Source organism: Manis javanica, chromosome 17 (genome assembly GCF_040802235.1).
Source record: "Manis javanica isolate MJ-LG chromosome 17, MJ_LKY, whole genome shotgun sequence".
NCBI lineage: Eukaryota > Metazoa > Chordata > Mammalia > Pholidota > Manidae > Manis > Manis javanica.
In genome coordinates this window covers 58,304,685-58,324,269 of record NC_133172.1, presented here as the reverse complement: position 1 = coordinate 58,324,269, position 19,585 = coordinate 58,304,685, and the positions used below count along the sequence as shown (strand labels likewise).

The window sequence follows — 19,585 nt, the reverse complement described above, 5'->3', positions numbered from 1 at the left end:
AACCTAACATTTTCTCCATAGCTTTCCCCTCTTCATCTAGAATTTTCTCATCTTGCACATTGTTTCTGTCTCCTCTGCAACACATAGCTGAGAATTCAATGAACTGGACTGGACAAGTTGTTGAATTAAAAAAAAAGCTAAGCTAAAGGGTCAGTAACTGAGAGTTTTGTTTCTAAAGCCAGCCTATATGTAACAGGAGGCAAATCAACAGTTTTTTCTCTGTTCTCTATCGCTGCCCTAGGAAGCTGTAGGGCCATATGTACATTTGTTGGAATCCACACTATCCTTGTTTTTATTATTATGTGATGTCAACTTACAAACTCTCTCCTGCTGGGAGAAGCAGTAGTCATAAAATATTACTCTGAGAACTTCATAACAGTCTTTGAAAAAACTAGAAATAATTGGGAATATCACAAAATTGGGCCTCAGGTGTTCAGATATAAATACCCATGCCTGCACATCGCTCCCCAGTTTGCTGTTTCTAGGGCAAGACATTTCCCCCCTCTGCCCCTGTGGAGGGTAAATAAGGTGACGTGCGAGCTCTCCCACCCGCAAACACTTCTGGACTGAACTGCGGAAACAGGCCACACAGTTACTGCAGAGACTCCGCTCCAGAGACACTGCCCGTGGAGTCCTAGGGGAGGAACCCAGCCAACCCAGTCAGTTATCTGGGATTTGTGATATGCCTTTTGTGGATTATGCAGTGTAAGTTCATTTTCCTCCAATCACCTATCCTCTAGGCAAGCATTTATTTTCAGTCCTATTAAAGTTGAACAGAAGTGAAACAAAATCCAATTTTTCTTTTTCTTGACAACACTGGAAGTAGGTTTTATAAGAAAAAAGTTGTCGGCTCCTAGCTAATAAAGAAGCTGGTATTATGAAATTTTCACATCCATGAAAGAGGTCTACAACTTTTAAACAAGTATAATAGAGCCAGAGTAATCTGCTGCTAACATACAGTCCTCTTCGTACTGGCTTCCAATTGCTGAAAAAGTTTAATGTGTCTAAATACCATAACAAACGACCCAGATAACGGGGCCTGGTCCTCCTCTTCCAAGAACCATTTTGGACATCACTGAATGGGACTGGATGCAACAGTGACAGAGAATAAGTCTAGGTGACTTTCTTCCCCTCTGAATGCAAGAGAATGTAACATTCAAAAAGTCAACATTTACAGACTTCTGGGGTGCCTCACGGGCATTACCCATGCGCTTTCAATGACTCCCGTCCCCTCAGATTGTCCAGCGACCAAGGGCGGGCTCTGGAGACTAGAGTAGAGGGCCATGGGCTCACTGCTTCTCTTGCCCACGATGCCAAACTAGTAACTTATGTTCCTGGAGGGTTGGGTGCCCACCCCTCCTTGTCCTCACGAGCGCCGAAAAACTATGTCAAATGGACCTTTAGGGCAGTGACACCACTCTGACACTGTAATGTAAACTATGGGCTCTGGGTGACAGTGAGTGTCACAGAAGATTTATTGCTTGTAATAAATGTGCCCCTCTGGTGGGGAAACCAGTAACGGGGGAGGCAGGGCATGTGTAAGGTCAGAGAGGGTCTATGGGAAGTTTGTGTACCTCCCTTTCAATTTTTCTGTGAACCTTAAACTACTCTAAAAAATAAAGTCTATTTAAGAAAATACATGTATTTTTTTAGTCCCCATTCAACTTAATGAACTATAAATTTGCAGGTAATATTTCCATCAACAGATGGCGTCCTCTCACAAGGCCTTTATGGACAGCTTTCAGATGGGTGGGAAAATGGGTGCTTCCCTATGAGTGGGAACCGGTCTCATGGTTCCTGCCACCCACGAATGTTGTCCGCATGGAAGAAAAACATTTACACAGATGTCTGGGACACGACAGGAATCCCGGAGGGAGGACAAGGAAGGCCCTAGGCAAGCAGCGGGCTACAAGCCGGGTGCTGCGGACCTCTAGGTACATCTCCTCGGGGCTGTGACCTACAGGGCTAACAACCACGGAGGCCACTCTCCCTGCAGGGCCGCCAACATCAGGGAAGCACAGAGAGGATGCTGGGTGACCGGCCTGGGAACTGCCACCAGCCTGAGAATGGTACACTCAGAGCAAAGGTCATAAAGCAGGAGGTGGTACAGAAAAAGAACAGGGTAAGGGCCACATTGTCCGTCACAACTCTGGGAGCCGCATTGTACACCAGCGTGAACTTCTAGTGGAGGTTCAGTATTATTTCTTTTCCTTTGTTACTTCCTTTAATTTCCTTCTGCCTCTAATTCTTTCTACCTAGAAAGATTTACTATCATGTATTTACCATCAAAACTTTCTTCCTCACATGGATCCTGGAATGACTCATAATGTGAATGGGTTTTAAAAGAAGCTTCCTAACCTGGCTTCCCAGAATCTTCTGGCGAGCTTTTACAGAAACGCAGATCCCTGGGTCCCATCCCGGACAGAGTCAGGGCCAAGACTGTTGTGCTGAAAAGATTGCCCTGCTGATTCTGAGACATAGCTCCTGTCTGGAATGTTCTCTCGGCCTCCCAGCCCCCTCCAATTACGTGGTTTGATCCTTCACTGACTTCTGGTCTCTGCTCCAATCACACCTCCAAAGAGCAGCCCAGTCCCTCACTGTCTAAAATAAAATCCCAGTGCCCTTCCCTGCTTTATTTTCCTGCATAGAATTTATGGCCATCTAATAAACTGCATTTGTTTAATGTCTACATCCATGAAAACAGGGACTTCGATTTGTTTACTGCTCTATCCCATACCTCATAAAGTGGTACTGAAAGGGGCACCTGCGAAATCTGTGTGGCCTTAATAACACCACATGGTCAAGGTGGGGAACCAGCGGGTCTTAACCCTGCAATGTCAGTTAGTGAAACAAAATGGCCCTGGAGAAAATGAGCACAGTTGTTTGGAAATGGCATCATTAGCCAGCTGGATAGCGGTGAGCCTCTCTGCGGCAGCCTGCTGGTTGGCCCACCCCGAGGGGGAAGGGGAGGCTTCCCCGGCATCCAATCCAGGCTTTGCTGTAGTCAGCAATTCAAACCGAATGTTCCAGTGTTCCGCTGGTGCCAAGCCACCCGAATCGTCTGCAATGCAATCACCTGCCCTTGTGCTGAGGCCCTTCAGAAACTGGGCTCTAAGGCCAGCTGCAGGGGACGTCTGTGGTTTGTGAACAAACCTGCCTAGCTGTCTAACACTCCGCCTTACACTGCTTTCCTGCTCTCTGCTCACCGTCATGGATACACTGCATGGGAGAGCTAGAAGCTACAGAGTGGCAGAAAAATGTAAAGATTAGGAAAAGTTTCTGCAACAGCAAGGGTTTATTGTTGCAGGTGCCACCCCACAAAGCAACCCCATGGTAATGAAGCCAAAGCAGAAGCGCTTTGCCACAGAGGATGCAGAACCAACTCTGAAGAGGCCGCAGCCACAGTCCTATCCATCCCTGACAGCCTCCCTGTCCCCTGGCTGCACATGACGAGTCACAAAACAACCTCCATTCTCCTCTTGACATTGCACCATCCACTCTGAAGATGGAGCATAGTGTTTTGCATTTAGATCTGCTCGGGGTAACCATGTCCAATTATGTCGATATCTGGAAGAAATACGAGAACAGAAAGTGTATGCCTCTGAGAGTCATGTGATTTGAACAAAGGAGAAATCTGTCTGAAGGGAGACGTTTTCTGGAAAGAGACCATGGAAAGGGTGAACTGCACCTTACACAGGGGGCCGTGGGTGGGGAAGGCAGTGCAGAGTGTCACGGGGACAGCGGCTAGGTAACATCCGTCACACATGGCAGAAACAGCTGCCCCAGGGCGAGAGACGCAAAGTGTGATGGAGCCACAAAAGCCATAGCGCCAGGTGACTGCCGGGCGGTTCTTCCCCTCGCTGGTCCAGCACCGCATCAAGTGCCAGGTTTGGATGCAGAGATCAGATCTCAAGTGGTCGGCAGTGCCCAACCTGGGGATCTGACAAACCATCACTTCTAACGACGGGCTTGGCATCAGGGAAAGGAAATGCTGCAAGTCGTTTCCAGAAGTTCAGGTGTTAACTCACTCACCTGAAGCCTCTGGCACTATGTTCCATTATGTCCCACAATACATCTTTTTCCCAACCTGCTGAAGCCTGTTCCTCCCCAGGTTGTCCCCATCCTATGGCACTATTTTCTACCCTGTTGCTTTCGCCTAAAATTTGAGTCCACATAATAAATAACAGAAGGAATGACTAAGTTACAAAGTGTAAGTGGATGCAAAACTAGCGAGAGGAAGTGGATGAGGAACATCGTATTTGCATAATGAAAGTACTACCCCATAATTCACGCACAGATCACAGAGAAATCGTGGACTAAGACGGTGGACACCATCTTTAGCCATGTGACCAAGGGGACATTATCAACTCTGGACAACTAACCGGGCGGCCCTGATGTGATGCCCCAGGAGGATGCAACGTCCCGCCGGTGGTAGTCTGGCCAAAAGGCATAACGGCTGTCCAACGGAAGCAAGCAAATGAACCCAGGTGGAGGGCGGACGGATGGCGCCCTGCACCCGCCGGAGCGCCCGGCGACGGGGGGCGGGAGAAGCCTGAGGACCCGCCACGGAGGCGCCAGGGGTCTGGTGGGTGAGGCCTGTGAATTCTGGGGCGGGTGCTGCGCTGGGTGCAGGAAGGCCCCGGGCCCTGGGGTCGGAGGGTGCGGGCCACGGGCGTGAGGAGGGAGCAGAGGGCCGGCCCGGCGCAGGGACAGCACAGGCGCGGAAGCACCGCAGGTCGTTGGGCAAGGCTGGAGGGGACGCGGCTACCATACGGGGGGATGAGGGGCGCCGGCTCCGGGCACCTGCACTCCGAACCCGGGTGTTTGGGTTTCACCCCAAACAGGCCCGTTCATCTCGTTTTCACTAATATTAACAGCTTAAATAATGGTAGCACAATTATCAAAACTAAGATATAAAGATTGGTGCAATGCTACCAAATGAACTCTGGACTTAATAGAATTTCACCACTTTCCCCACAATGTCTGTTTGCTGTTCTGCGATCCAATGTAGAGTTCCCAACTGCAGTTAGCTGCTGCGTCTCCAACCTGTGACAGTTCTTTAATCTTTCTTCGTCTTTCAAGACCTTGACATGTGGGTGAGTACTGGTCAATTATTCTGTACAATGTCCCTCAGCCTGGGTTTCTTTAATTTTTTATGATTAGACTGAGGTTGTGTTTTTGGCAGGAACACTATAGAAGTCATCATGTGCCCTTCCCTGCACCACATCGAGGACAGCCTGGTGCCAATATGTAGTATCCCTGACAATGTTGACCTGGGCTAAGATGGTGTCTGCTGGGTTTCCCTGTGGTAAAGTTACAGTTATTATTTTCCCCTTTGTTATTAATAAACATGTTGGAGGAGATAATTTGAGGATACGCACATACCCCTTTTCTCTTCAAACTTTTGCCCACTGACTTCAGTATCCACTGGTAGATTTGCCTGCAACAATTATTCCTATGGCAGTCAAATGATTTTCTCTCCTGTTATTTCTTCTACACTAATTGGAATTCTTCTGTAAGGAAGAGCTGTCTTCTCCCCCACTTACTTATTCACCCATTTACTCATTTATTTCTCCCTAAGCACATGGGTGTTATTTTGATATACAGCATCCCATGATACTGACAGTCACTTTCTTGTTCAAATCACTGCAGCTTTAGCCACTGGGAGTTCTTGCAGGCTAGTTCCTGTGTTCGTTCAAAAAGCCTCTATCTTCTTGAGCACTTCTCTCACTTTCTGGCACAAACACTCTAGGTTCAGGGTGTATTCTTCCTGTCCCAGTGCCCAAATCAAGCACATCTCCAAAGACATTAAAGTTTTAAACATTAATTACATTCTAGAAACATCAGTCTGCAGGAGCAGCAGGGGAGGCTGATGGCAACAGAGCCTGGAGGTGGAGGGACCAGTGAGGGGTCCTGTCACAGCAGAACTAACACAAGCTGGAACCTAAGCAGCAGCAACGGTGGGGAGGAGACAGGTCACAAGGATTTGAGAGCTTGAAAGGACAGGTCTTGGCATCAAATCGATGCTGAGTGCAACCTCCCTGGGGGAGAGGGGGCAGGGCCGACTGGGTTTGGGGTGGCCATCTGGTAGGCTGTGGGATAAACAGGCCCTGGGCTCAGGAGAGACGGAGGTGCGGCAGCACCTTCGGAGCAGCATCTGAGACTTGTGGGGAGAGCAGCGGGGAGGACAGAACCTGTGCCACGTCATGTACAGGGCATTCAGGGAGGAGCCAGAAAAGCAGACCACAGGGGAAAGGGGACAAAGGTGTCCTAGGAACCTGAGAGACTGTGTGCCAAAGATGATCAGGAGCAATTAACACAGCCAGAAGCCCAGTATGACAAGCACTTGTAAGTTTCCACCTGATTCGGCAATTACAGTTAGCAGTTTTTCAAAGAACAGTTTCAATGGAGAGGTAAGACAGGAACCCAAGTGCGGACTGAAGAAAACACGGGCTGAGACAAGGGCCAAGAGAGAGACTCTCCTTTCAGGAATCTGTGGTGCAAAGTACAGGAAATCATGCACTTGCTGAAGAGGATGCAGATTTTTTTGCTTTTAACAGATGCATTCATTATACTCTTGCACACCTCCTATATGCCAGGCATATACTAGGGAAAGGAGCCAGGAGAAAAGGGGGAGAAACACAGGGGAAGAAAAAGGATGTACAACAGAATAACATCCTAGAAGAAAGAGGAGACTATGGGGGGGAGGGTGGGGCAGGCCAGGAAGAACAAGCCTTAATTGCCAAATCACCCCGACATGACATCCTGAACAGCATTAAGCATCTTTGGAGTTAAAGTTTTAATGTCCAGATCAAAAACAAATTTACTACTCCAGATCAGCGGCTGACAAACTATAATCTATAGCCTGCTTTTGTATGGCCTCTGAGCTAAAAATGGTTTTTGTATTTTTAAAAGGTTGCCTAAACAAAAAGAATGATATGTGACAGAGAACATGTGAGGCCTGAAAAACCTAAAATATTTCTGACATTTTACAGAAAGAGTTTGCCAAACTCTAAATATTTTTACTATAGCCAAAACACATTTAAAAATCCAGTCTAACACATATGCAAAATAATAGTAACTTTAAGAAACTACCTGTAAAGGTGACAAGGCAATGGTGAGAGACCAGGTACACACTTCCTGGGTCTTTATATGACAACCCAGGCTTCCTGGACAGTAATCCAGCCCCACACAACAAGGACCAATCAGTTTTTACCTTCAGAAACAGGTATACCAGGAGCAAAGCCCCCAAAGTGGGTTTGCCTGCACTCACAAAAAACACAAAGAAGAAAGAACCCCAAAGCTTTTTTCTATTTTGTTGATAGCATCACTATTCAGAAGAAGAAAGAACTGTAAATTAAAATGTCAAAGGGCCATGATGAAGCAAACTGTATGAGACAGCAGTATGATGTAATAACAAGTAACTCTGAAAAGGACAGTTATGGGCTTTATATTGATATATAAGAAAAGAGGGATATGAAATGACTTCAAGTGAAAAGGTGAACCGTAAATAATATGTGTATACATACAGATCACAACAGTCATCAGATCAAGTCCACTGGTCAGAGCCAGACTTCGGGGTGCCCCCAAATAATTAAACTCTCATGTGACTTTCCACAGCATTTTGTGTAAAAAAAAAAAAAAATAGATGCCTAAAATTTACATCTAGTTCTTGTAATTTTGAAAGAAAAGCAGTCAATAATATTTACCTCTTAAAAGACAAGGTCTGAAAACACATGTTAAAATTTTAAGACAAGTTCAAAGACAGAATCATGATGCAGCGACCTATAAAGCAAAAAATTCTTCTAGAATGAACCAAGCCTGACTCCCTGTTCTGGTCACACCCTGACCTTTTGGAAATGCACATAAAACAAAGACGTTCATGCCACAACCTGCCAAAGAGTTCCAGATTTTCTACTCAGGGATGATTTTTCAGATGCAACTGAACAGGGCTCCTTAAGACCCCATGCGAATGATCCTAAGCACAAGCTCCGTGGACGTGGGGGTTCTCTCACATGGCTTCTCTGATTAACAACCGGCTGGTCTGGTGCTTGTTTGCTGTGGTAGACAAATGGCACTAAGTACTACAGGCGTTCTGCATTTCAGAAGTAGGTCCACATTTCCATTCTCTCTTTCCCAGTGGAAACAAGGGGAAGGTCTACACCTTTGCAAAGCCAGAGAATGCGGAACTCCCCCCAAAATGCAAACGAAAACGAAGAATTTATATGAATTAATTACATCTTTGGTTTCATCCTTTCAGGGCAGTCTAAACCGAAGAATTAAGTCAAAGTTAAGAAACTTTTTTTTCTTTTTAAAAAAGGAGATAGTGGGACTAGGTAAAAAATGAAAACAAGAAAACTCAAACCTCAGACACACCCCTACTTTGTTCCATTTGATAAAGAGAGGTAGCTCCACGGTGAGGTGCACTTTAGCATCTTAAAACTACTTTTTTGCTTCTGGCGCGTCCTTAATTTATAATCCACTGTTATAAACTTCTCCAAAACAACTCAAAGCTGAAAATGCCTTCCAAAATGTTGTCAAGGGAATGAATGCTTCTCAATTAATTCTTTAGTCATGTTGTAACAAAAGCTTTCTCACTGGAGCTACTACTTCTGAATAAAGAATTTGGTCCTTCCTCTCCCAGGTTTTTTGGCACCAGAAATGGACTCTTGAGCTGACTGTCATCTACCACAGCACAAATTTAAGGCTCTCTTGTAGGTTAAACTCTGTTGTAAAGTGGTTTACATTGTCCCTCTCCCCTAACCCCCAATACATGTTCAGCTGTACAGTAAAATGTTTTAGCAAAGAGTCAAATCATATTTGGAAGCAGAGTGTACAGTGTCCTGAATGCTGGTCCATGTCTCCATCAGCACCTACTGCAGTGAACTCGATTCTCCCCTAAAGAGTGCAGTGCCTTGGGCCTGGAGATAAAGAGGAGGGCTTCGAAGCACCCAGTCCATCTGTCTCTTCTACTTCTCCTGCTGTACAAAGGCTGATACACCAACACTGAAAGGACATGCCACATACTAATGCAGCCTGTGGGACCCAGTGGCTATCTGGCTGAACTGGAAAAACATTACAAAGGAAGGGATACTGGGACCAGGTCCCGAAGGATGAATACACATCTATCCACTGGAAGAGGGCAGGAGGTCAGGAAAGGCAGAGCCACAGAACGTGTGCAAAACCAAGGGCCCATATTCATAGACAAGATCATAGACTTCTCAAAAACTAGAAGAGTATAATTTAGCTGTTTCTACAGCAATCTAACCTTAAATTCCATATACCAAAGACCGACCGTGGCCTTCCCCACTTGCTCTAAACAGCCAGGCTCAGAACGTGTCATCCCCTCCTTGATCCTCATCCTTAGTTCTCACACTCGGCAGCCAGGTGCTGTCTGCCCCAATCCCTGAAACAGGGGCCCAGGGCCCCGCCGAGGTGTGCTCTCTGAGCTCCAGGCTCTCCCAGCCTGTGAACTTCTCGTGAACCAAGCTACCTTCTCATTCCAGGACTACTGCTTAGTGACTGAATGTAGGTCTACCTGAAGGAAGCCTGCATCTGGACAACAGGCTGGCTTGGAGTCTGTGTCCTCCAAAGACTTACGTGATCAATGCATCCTTCTTCCTCCGTGGAGCTCCCGCAACAGGAAGAATCTATACAATCAAATAACTTTTGTTCTGGACTTCTTCACAACTAAGCTGTAAACTCGGAGATCAGACTCTGTCCTGTCCTGATTCCTGAAGCCATCCCTCATCGGCTCCTCATGCTGCGTGTGCAGAGCACGGTTTGGGGGACACGGGCATGGGAACCATGTCCTCTGGGCCTGTCCTTTCCTTAGGGACACGCTCTCCCGTGCACACCTCCAATCCAGCCTCTTCCTGCCAGCTCCATGGCCACACTGTCTGGGTGCCTGGCTGCCTGACCCCACAACGGCGGCCCTCAGAGGCCAGCTCCCACTTTCGGCTTTCATACCTTTTCAATATCGCAGCCACAAGCACCTTTGCGGATTGGACCAGTACCGCTCCATCTCCTCCTTCTTAAAACCCATCAGTGCCTTTCCATTAACCATAAAGTGAAACCTAAACTCCCCAGGACAAAACCATAATGGAAGATTTGGGGGGACCTTTCCCACACACCGCCACACCCCAGCCAGCTCCCCAGGCACACGCAGCTACTCAGGGAAATGTGAGAGTGCAGCTTCCTCTTACTGGGAGCCAGGTAAGCACCGATCTCAGCTCAGGCCACCCTCCTCCCCACCCCGCCACCCCCCCGGGAATCCAGCGGTCACTGCCTCCAGCCTGCAGCCCTTCTGTTCCCTGCCCACCCCCTGGTTCTCAGTCCAAAGGGCACTCCCTCCCCAGGCCTAGAGCAGCAGCCACGGCTACCCCCCCATCCTCCCCAGTGAGGCGCCTCCATCACACTGGGATTCATAATATAATAGTGAGGGATCAGATGAGTCATTTAAATGTACTTTGAGAGCAGATTTTCAGAAGGGTCTACTCCAAAAATGAGGCCAATATATTCTTTCCCCATTCTTGAAATTCTCATACTACACACAACACTAGGATATACAATATTGAAAAATTAAGTGAGCATCAAAAATAATTTTATAACTGTTAGTTTCATGTTTACTTCCTTTCCTAGCCCCACAGAGGTAGGAAAACTGAGTTGGGTGGTTTAGGTGTCCACCTCCTCAGTCTCAGTGCGACACTGCGGGAAACCAGTGGCCATGCACCTTACGGCGGCCGGCTCGCAGAAAAGCGGTGCAGCCTTGGAAGCGTCACGTACACTACTGGACCGTAAGCCCCTGTCTACCCCTCGTCACTGCAGTCTCCCCAGCACTACCTGTCGCCAATACTGGGTATCTCCTGTGTGTTTCACAAACAAATGACTAAACCTATAATCAAGCCCCTAAATAGTCAAGAATGATTAAGATAAGGTCCCTTGACTGGAACTTCAGCGGTGATGAATTAATACACAGTACATTTCAATACCTTCAGACAGTGCTAGTTCTTGGACTGTAATTTACTATGGGTAAAGCACAATCCCACAAGCACAGGGGTGGAGGCAGTGGTGACATTTCTAAACAATGACCCAAGGGCTTTGGACAGCTGTGCGTACTTTCACAATCCCCTCTCCGAGCAGTGGAAAAGGAGAAAGCGAGGAAAGGAAGCACGGCAGCTACTCGGTGCCTGCCCTACTGCAGGAGAGAATGAGAGTCTCACCCTCTCCCTGCCAACAGCAGGGATCATCATTTTCTGGCAGCACAGGAATTGGCAGCTCTGTTCACACAAGGCAGTACTGTCAAGGGGCCAGGCAGGAAAACAGGCAAGTAAGCAAACAAACCACCCCAAAGAGAAATCCTGATGTGAAGGGACAGCCTCGCCTTCCCTTGCTGGCTTCAGCGTCAGTAGAGAAGCTGGACACCTGTGGGAAACTCCTCCCTTGACTAGCCAAACGGGAGATGATGTAGGAAGACAACGGGCTGCCAGCTCCCAACTCTAGCCTGAGGCAGAAGCGGGCCTCAGCAAGGAATGAAACCGATAACCAACAACCTTTCTAAGGATTCTCACTGCTCTTCACAATCCCACTTTCCTCAGACTTTGGGCTCCCAGTGAATGTGCCCTAAGTATTAAAAGAGACTCATACCAATCTCACATCCTAATTGTAAGGTTTCTTCCAATTCCAGGACTGACCGATATAAACAACTTGGGTGACAAAGCCTGAAAATATCTTGATCTCAATAATAATAAACAATTCACAATTATTCAGAAGCATAGGCTACTGGTTACTGATGAAAGCTAAAATGACTATAAAATTATGTTCCACAATATTTCTACTTTTCTTACCATGTTAACACAAAAATCACAAGCATCAAGTGGTCTTTAAAACTTTTCCTAAAAAGATACAATAGTTGAATCACAAAATACCTACATGCAAAAATACACATTTAAGGTTCTATATCCATTAGTACATTAACTCTTAAAAAGGAAAACAAAGGACATTTTATGGGTTTACATTCCGTTAGTCAACAGTCTATTTTTTAAAACCAGTCCTTTTATCGTCCATGTGTTCCCTCTCAAAGCTTTATTGCTTGAAGGCTAACTCTGTTTTTTTTATCTAACAAAATTCCACTAAGATCTTACTTTCCCTAAGTATTTTATTCTCTAATATCTGTGAATAGAGAAAAAATTACAATTTTTTCCACAAAGAAATGGAAGCAGCAAACATTAGACCATCATTTTCTGCCCAAGTCACTCTTTGGCGATAAATACTTAGGCAGAAGACTTCACTCACTGCTCTTGCGATCACAGGGGCCACGGGCTTCGGCTGAGCATCGGAGGGCACGTGACCTCCACTCTTCAGAGGAGTACACCTGCCGCCTTTAGCTGGGCCTTTATTTTCTTTCCTTTTTGGACTCATCATATCTTAGGAGGGAGCACTCAAATTCAAGGCTGAAACCACAGCCTGCTACTTGGCACACCCCACACCCTTGCCTCTCCACCCTAACTTAGAATCCTGCCTTACAAACGATGCACTTACATTACAGGTTCAGGAGACAAAGTGATGGCCTTGCACCCTTCCAAGGATGATGCAGCTCGCTAAAGGACATACTGCATGGTACTCACAAGCTAAATGACTCCTTATTTGGCTATTGCCCAATATTTTATATAAAATACAATTAGGATTTATATATTTTCTAATTACATTTTACATTTTATTTTCTTTACGGATTATACATAGATTGTAAGCCTCACTTTGATATCATGAAACAAACTGATTAAGTTTAAACAATGGGTAAGGTGGCTTTGTAATCTGGATGCTTAGTCTGTGTTATCCAAATCTAAATCCAAAGAACCAGAGTTTCTATGTGGAAAAGCACTTTGCTTCTTGGCTCTCTAAATTATATAAGAAAAATTACCTTAGGAACGTAGAAGAGCACTTACGGGGGGGGCGGGGGAAGACAAACTGTAAGAAGAGGTAGAAGTCAAAGTATCGGTAAAAGAGGAAGACTTTTCAATTAGTATTCATTAAAGCTGGGTTTTACTTCTAGCATGTACACTATTGCTCAAAAAAAAAGCAATCCTCAGAAAGTCCTACAATAAACCTAAACATGCAACACCACTTTGTAGGATGCGCTAGTCTAACAAGAATTTTATTGATTTGTTTCATCATTTGAAATCTTCCAAACACCTGTCCAGAATTAGAGCAGTTACTGTTGCACAGTGGCAACCACCGCCTTGTAGAGAGAGACATCTTCAAGCCAAAATGAGTGATTTATGTAAAACATAGAGCTCCAATTTGAAAATTTTTGATCTTCTGAAACTGAACATACTTTAGCATCACTGTTGAAAAATTAACAGAAGAAAAGGATTTAATCCAACAAGATTGCAAATACTAAAGAGAAGACTGAAAAGGAAGAGGAGAAGGAGCGGAGGAGGGGCAGGAGGGAGAAATGATTTGCACCATGTGAACTAAGCCCTTCAAGACAGATTTCCTCTCTTTAAGCAGTTGTTAGGGATGCCTTATAGTAAGTATGTGGATAAAAACTATCCAGGCCTAGATCCATTAAAAGATATTCAGCCCAACTTATTTACCATTGTAGTAAGAGTACAGCCAAAGACAGGTACAGTCAACTTGATGTTAAGAATGCTCAGGATTCAGTAAGAGTCTTGGAACCCGCAGCTTCTGGCTGAACCCTTAAGCACTAAGAAACTCAACAGGCTACAATCGCTGCTCAAAATCCTATGACAATCCCAAATCCTTGATTGGAAAAGATATACACATCCCTATACTTATTGCCACGCTATTTGCAATAGCCAAGATATGGAAGCAAGCTAAGTGTCCATCAGTAGAGGAATGGGTAAAGAAGATGCAGTACATATACACAATGGAATATCATTCAGCCGTAAAAAGAAAAGAAATCCTGCCATTTGCAACAACATAGACGGATTTAGAGGGTATGATGCTCAGTGAAATGAGCCAGGTGGAGAAAGACAAGTACCGTATGATTTCACTTATTTCCAGGATACAAAAACGAAGCAAAACAGCATGAACAGAAAACAGCAGCAGACGCACAGACACTGAGAACTAACTGGTGGCTATGTAGGTGAAGGGGTTAGGGTGGGCGGGGGGCAGTGGAAGGGGAATAAAGGGGCACAATAATTTGAAAAAAATTCCTATGACAATCATTCAGGAGCTGCCCTATGCACAGGTGACTATAAACTCAAGGCACACGTGACAGAAAAGGGACTCAGGGATCAACAGCATGCTCTGCAGAGAAGACAATACTAACAGACTTCAGAGCCCAGAAACTACAGGGCAGATTTCAGGCATCCACGGAAAGGAGGATGACAGTCTCCACGTCACCACAAAACTGGGCTGCTTACAGAGATCATATTCGTCTCGAGTAGTTCATCAGCGCATCATCTATGAATCAGATTTTAGATCTAAATGGCAAAACAGACTCATCAATAATTAGGCCCTGGAACACATCCAGACTAAAAGCATAAAATAAATGCTTGTTACAAACCGCTGTACAGGGCTGGACTTCTGTGGCAGAATACCCAACCGAGGCCCTGATGACAAGGCAAAGGAAGTGCTTTAATGTCAAGGTGCAACAAAACTAATGCTACAATGAAGCTGTAAGAACAGAAACACACCCCTTCCCCCAACATGCACACACAATGCAACACACACACAGCACAGAGCCACACAACCTAGACTTACACGGGATCTGCTGCTCATGGAACCCAACCTACCTCACTTCACAGATGAGGAGACCAAGTCCTCGGGAAGCTCGCCAAGATGACCCAGACTGGACTCTAGGTCTGAGGTCTCCACTTCACCCTCATAGACCCGCTTTCTCTCTTAAAAAAGGGGGGAAAGTCAGCCACTCTTATTGTTGGCTGGCTTATCAAAAGATCCAAAAATCTTGAATATCTTTCTTTCCTTTACTCTCCAGGAGTAAAAGCTAAACAAACTAATGTTCTAAAAGATCCCCAGAAAAACTGAAATTCTCAAAAATGAATACAGGACCAAAACGTGTATTGAGTCCCTATTCTGTCCCTGCAGAATTACACAGCAATTCGCTTCCAAACCCCGTTTACCTTCATTACTCCCAACCACAGCTGTTAAGAGAAAGGAGTCTGAACTCTGTATCAGATCAGTGGGATTGTGCCAGAATCAGAAGTGCCTCATGAAGCAAACTTTGCAATATTCAAAAGAAAGGGAAATTTCCAAAAGCCTCAGGGAATCTTTCCCAGAAGGTGGCAGAGTTGCTGAGAAAGGAAAGATTCCGTGGGTTGTTATATCCATGAACTTTTTCCCATTCTGAAAGGTCGTCAGCTACATTTAGATTTGGTTTGCCCAACAAACCAAGAGAAAAATGTCATTCAGAGATCAGAATGAGGAAAAGGAGCAAGAGGGTGTGCTGGGAAAGCAGCATCCCATTTACTGAGCTGGAAGACCACGTGCCATGGAAGGCCCTGCGCCTCCCGGTAGCATCCATACCCTAAGGCTGTGTGACACATACTGCATGACACATACACAACCTTCTTTCAGGTTGTCATTAGGGTTTTGCTGCTGAAGTTGACTTCCGGCTTTTTCCCTTTATGCTGAACTTTTTCTAGTGTGGTCTGATAGCTAAGACCACCAAGGGGAAAAGCAAATGCTAGACCAAAGATAAAGCAAAGGAAAAGATTAAACCAGTAAGCTAGGTTAAAAGACTTCTCTATATTAAGTAGAAAGTAAGTCAAATGAGTTGCTTTAATTCCAGGTGTGACAAAATTGGATGGGTTCCCTTTGTTGGGAATACAGAAGCAATATATGATATTGTTTCTAAACCACGCAACTTTAGCTTAGAGCAGTTACTGAAACTAGGGTAACTACAGACATTAAACAAAAGCCAGATTTTTGTGAAACTTCAGAGACTACCAAACTTTTGAGCACCAATCCACATATTTATCACAGACCCAAATGCTTAAGGCTCAAGAGGGAAAGTAAGATCAGAAACATCAAGTTCTAGAATATACAAATTCATTTTGTTTCAACATAACTTTTTAATGTTCCATTAAAACAAAACAGATACATTATTAAAGCCCAACATCGTTAGCATCAAAAATTATAAAACAGTTTCTAAGTGGTAATGCAGATTAGTCAAATTACTCTGAAGTAGCCTTGAGATTGATTTTTAAAACACCCCCAAGAACATCCTAACACTTCAACAGCCAAATAAAATTTGAGCAATTCATCAGTCACTGAAAATACCACATATTGACAGATTATGTTTATCTGTAAAATATCAAAAACATCTGCCCTGCCTCCTGCACAAGATGGTTGGAAATGAAGATCAAAATGAGACAGTGCATGAAAATTCTTTAAAAGCACTTAAATCATAACCTATTGTAAGGCAGTAAGTACAGCTGACCCTTGAACAACACAGGGGTTGGGATGCTGACCCATTGTCTTGCAGTAAAAAATCCTCGTATAACTTTTGATTCCCCCGCAGTTGAACTACTAATAGTCTACCTCTGCTCGGAAGCCTTATCCATAACACGAGCAGTTGATTAACACCTATTTTGTATATGTATTATACACTGTAGTCCTACAATAAAGTCAGCTAGAGAAATGAAAATGCTTTACAAGTTTTTCAATATATTTATATTGAAAAAAATCCATGTATAATGGGACCTGTGCAGTTCAGACCTGTGTTGCTCAAGGGTCAACTGTAGTAGGGTTTACACGAAGAATAAATATAAATAATAAATATAAATAAAGCTGACCCTGGTATGGTAAACGAGTAGAAGATTAGGCGTCATTAACCTGAGTCTAATCTTAGTTCAACCATTAAGTACTAGCAACCTTATTGTAACACATTCCTAATGCCCACTGAACCCCACTTTCTTCTTTGGAAAGTAACAGAATTGGACTAGAGATCTGAAGTCCCTTTCAGCTCTGCTACTTTGACTAGTAATATTCAACACCTAAATTACTGCTATTATAAGTAACGTTTCACATTACTAAATATTCTCATTATGTGGCACCACGTCAATTCAGCAGAAACCAGCAGTGAATACGAATACCTTTGCAGACCCGTGAGGACTTCAAAGCACTATTACATATTCCCTCACAGGGAAAATACATATTTTATCCCTCAGTGATTAGACTAATGAGCTGAAGCTGGGATTAAGTCATCTACCAAGAGCTCACACCTACAGGAGTAAAAGCCGGAAGGAGAAAGCAGGTTCAGTGCTCTTGCAACTAGGGATAACTGAGGTCTGAAATGGAAACGCCACAGCGCCAATTCTCTAATGTCCAATCTGCTATGGTAGAAAGGCAGGCAGTCACTCGTTCAACGCATGTGCTAAACCACTAGACACTGTTTTTCCTGGCTGCCGGAACACAGTAACAAACAAAAGAACAATCCTTGGCCTCACTGAGCTTACGCTGTGGTTGGGGAAGATCAACAAAGGCAATGAGTAAAATGAAAGGGATATTATCATGGTCAGTGCTACGGAGAAAAATGAAGCATGGAAAGAGGATGGAGAGCATGTGTTCGGCGACTTGTAATTTCTTTTAAGTTAGCTGGATGTCACTTCAAGGACTACAACAGTAACACATCTGAAGTAGTTTCCCTAAACGTCTCCCAAACAGGGAATACTTTGGAAACTGGGAAGCTGGTCCTGCTGATTCCAATTTGATATTGACTGCTCAAATCTCTCAACTGCCAGCTCTGACCTGTCTGTTGTCATACTAGTGATCTAACCTTCGGTACCAACAAGACTCCCCTTCACCCCACCTTAAATCCACGAAGAGTGCACATGGATTTATAAAACACAGCCAGGAGAAGGTACAAGCGCAACTGAACTGCTTCAGTTAGCACAAATGACTCCTAATGCAAAGGTTAAAATGTCGTTTGTGTGCTGAATTCTCATAGAGCAAAGCTCTAAGAATACAGTACACATTATTCTGACCTGTCAATTACAGTGACATTCTCTACAATTGGTCTATATTTAACCAGCTTACTGGGCAGTTTCTCCCGCTTTTAGCATTTTCCTCTCTTTTATTAAAGGAGCAACCCTGTTTGCAAGAACTTGCTAAAGAGGAACAGCCCCTTGCAAGATCTGACACACCTGGTTAAGCGCTATCCTATCAACCTTTAATTAACCTGGTTAGTTGACCTGGAAAATCATGTTAAGCTTTGTTCACTTCAGTTTTAAAATGCCGAGTCCCCAAAATCTCATGGTCCTCGAGCTGTAACTGCATTCTGCGAATTACAGCAAGTCATTTAAAATTCGTTACAGTTTATTTTAACGTGCGTCTATAACGAACACCCTTCTTCCCGTAAGCGGAGAAAACACATTTGGCAATAACTTAGGCCTTGGGGTCGGGTGGGCCATCCTAAGGAGGTCCAATAGGGTTTCCCTGAGCGCACACCCGGCTAGAAAGGGCTTGTTTGGCAAACTTCGGCCGGGATCCGCGGGCCGGGCCCTGGCGAGGAGCGGCTCTGCCCGGCGCGGCCCCGCCCTGCTCGCCGGCGCGGGTCCCGGCCGCCCAGGACAGCGTCGGGGGGCTCCGGGGCTTGGGAGGCCGGGCGGGCGGTGGGAACCGGCAGGGAGGGCGGGGCGCCGCGACCCGGGTCCGGGTTACCCAGGGAAGGCGGGGGTCTGGGGGGCACGGGCCCGGCCCGGGGCGGCCCAAGACACAGGCGCTGTCCGGGGCCCTGGCACTAGTGTCTGCCCGGGGGACCCCGCGCTGAGCGGGGACCAGTGGCCCCGGGGACACGCCCGGCGCGGCCCGCCCCGGCTCCGAGTACGCGGCCCCGCCCGGTCCGCTGCGATCCCCCCCTCACCTGATGTACGGGCTGGCCGCCGCCAGGATGTTCTTCTGCACCGGGATCTCCTCCCCGTCGAGGACCAGGTGCGCGTCGCAGAAGCGGGACTCCTCGCGGAAGGAGCTGAGCGCCCGCAGCAGGCGCGCGGCATGCTGAGGGTCGGACACGGCGCTCCCCTCGGCCATCGCGGCGCCCGCTCGTCAGCCTCCCCGACCGCTCCCGACACCGCCCTGCCGGACCCCTGGAGCCACCCGCGTCCGGCGCGCGCCCCGTCTGCACGGCCCGCGCGCGAGCCCAACTGGCCAGGATCTCAGCGCTCCGCGGACTAACGGCAGTACCGGAACGTGCCTGCGCCATCCGGGGCGCCAGGGGCCGGCGCCTTTAAGGAGTCGCGGGCTTGCGTCATTTTTCCGCGACGCACCCTAAGCCCTCGCGCCCCCTCTCGCCCTTCGTCGCCCGAAGCAGCCAATCAGACGCCTCGTCACTCCGCAAGCTCCGAGGTCCCCACCCGGGCTCAGCGGGGCTGTCCGCGGGGAAGGGCGGGCGCTGCGGCGGTGGAGGTGCGTCAGGCCGGGGAACTGTGGTTAAGCCGTGGCCTCTGGCGCCGCGAGTCTGAGCCCGAGTCTCGGCTCTTCCCCGCACTAGCTGGGTGGCCACGCTAAGGTACCCATCCCTCCCCGTGAGGCGCCCATCCTCAGCCTCTCCATCTGCAAAACGAAGATGATGACTTAGTGTTGTTGTGGACTCCGGTGA

At 46.4% G+C, this 19,585-nt stretch overlaps 1 protein-coding gene across 3 annotated transcripts in view; it reads right to left on the bottom strand.

Moving 5' to 3' along the window:
- The window catches only part of GAN (gigaxonin), a 67,643-nt gene extending 48,450 nt beyond the window's left edge, over nucleotides 1–19,193 (bottom strand). For all 3 annotated transcript variants that reach the window (XM_073225540.1, XM_073225541.1, XM_073225542.1), the window contains exon 1: nucleotides 18,851–19,193. In XM_073225540.1, the coding sequence (XP_073081641.1) occupies nucleotides 18,851–19,017 (167 nt within the window). In that variant the 5' untranslated portion in view covers nucleotides 19,018–19,193. The remainder of the gene's footprint in view (nucleotides 1–18,850) is intronic.
- Nucleotides 19,194–19,585: the final 392 nt, after the last annotated feature.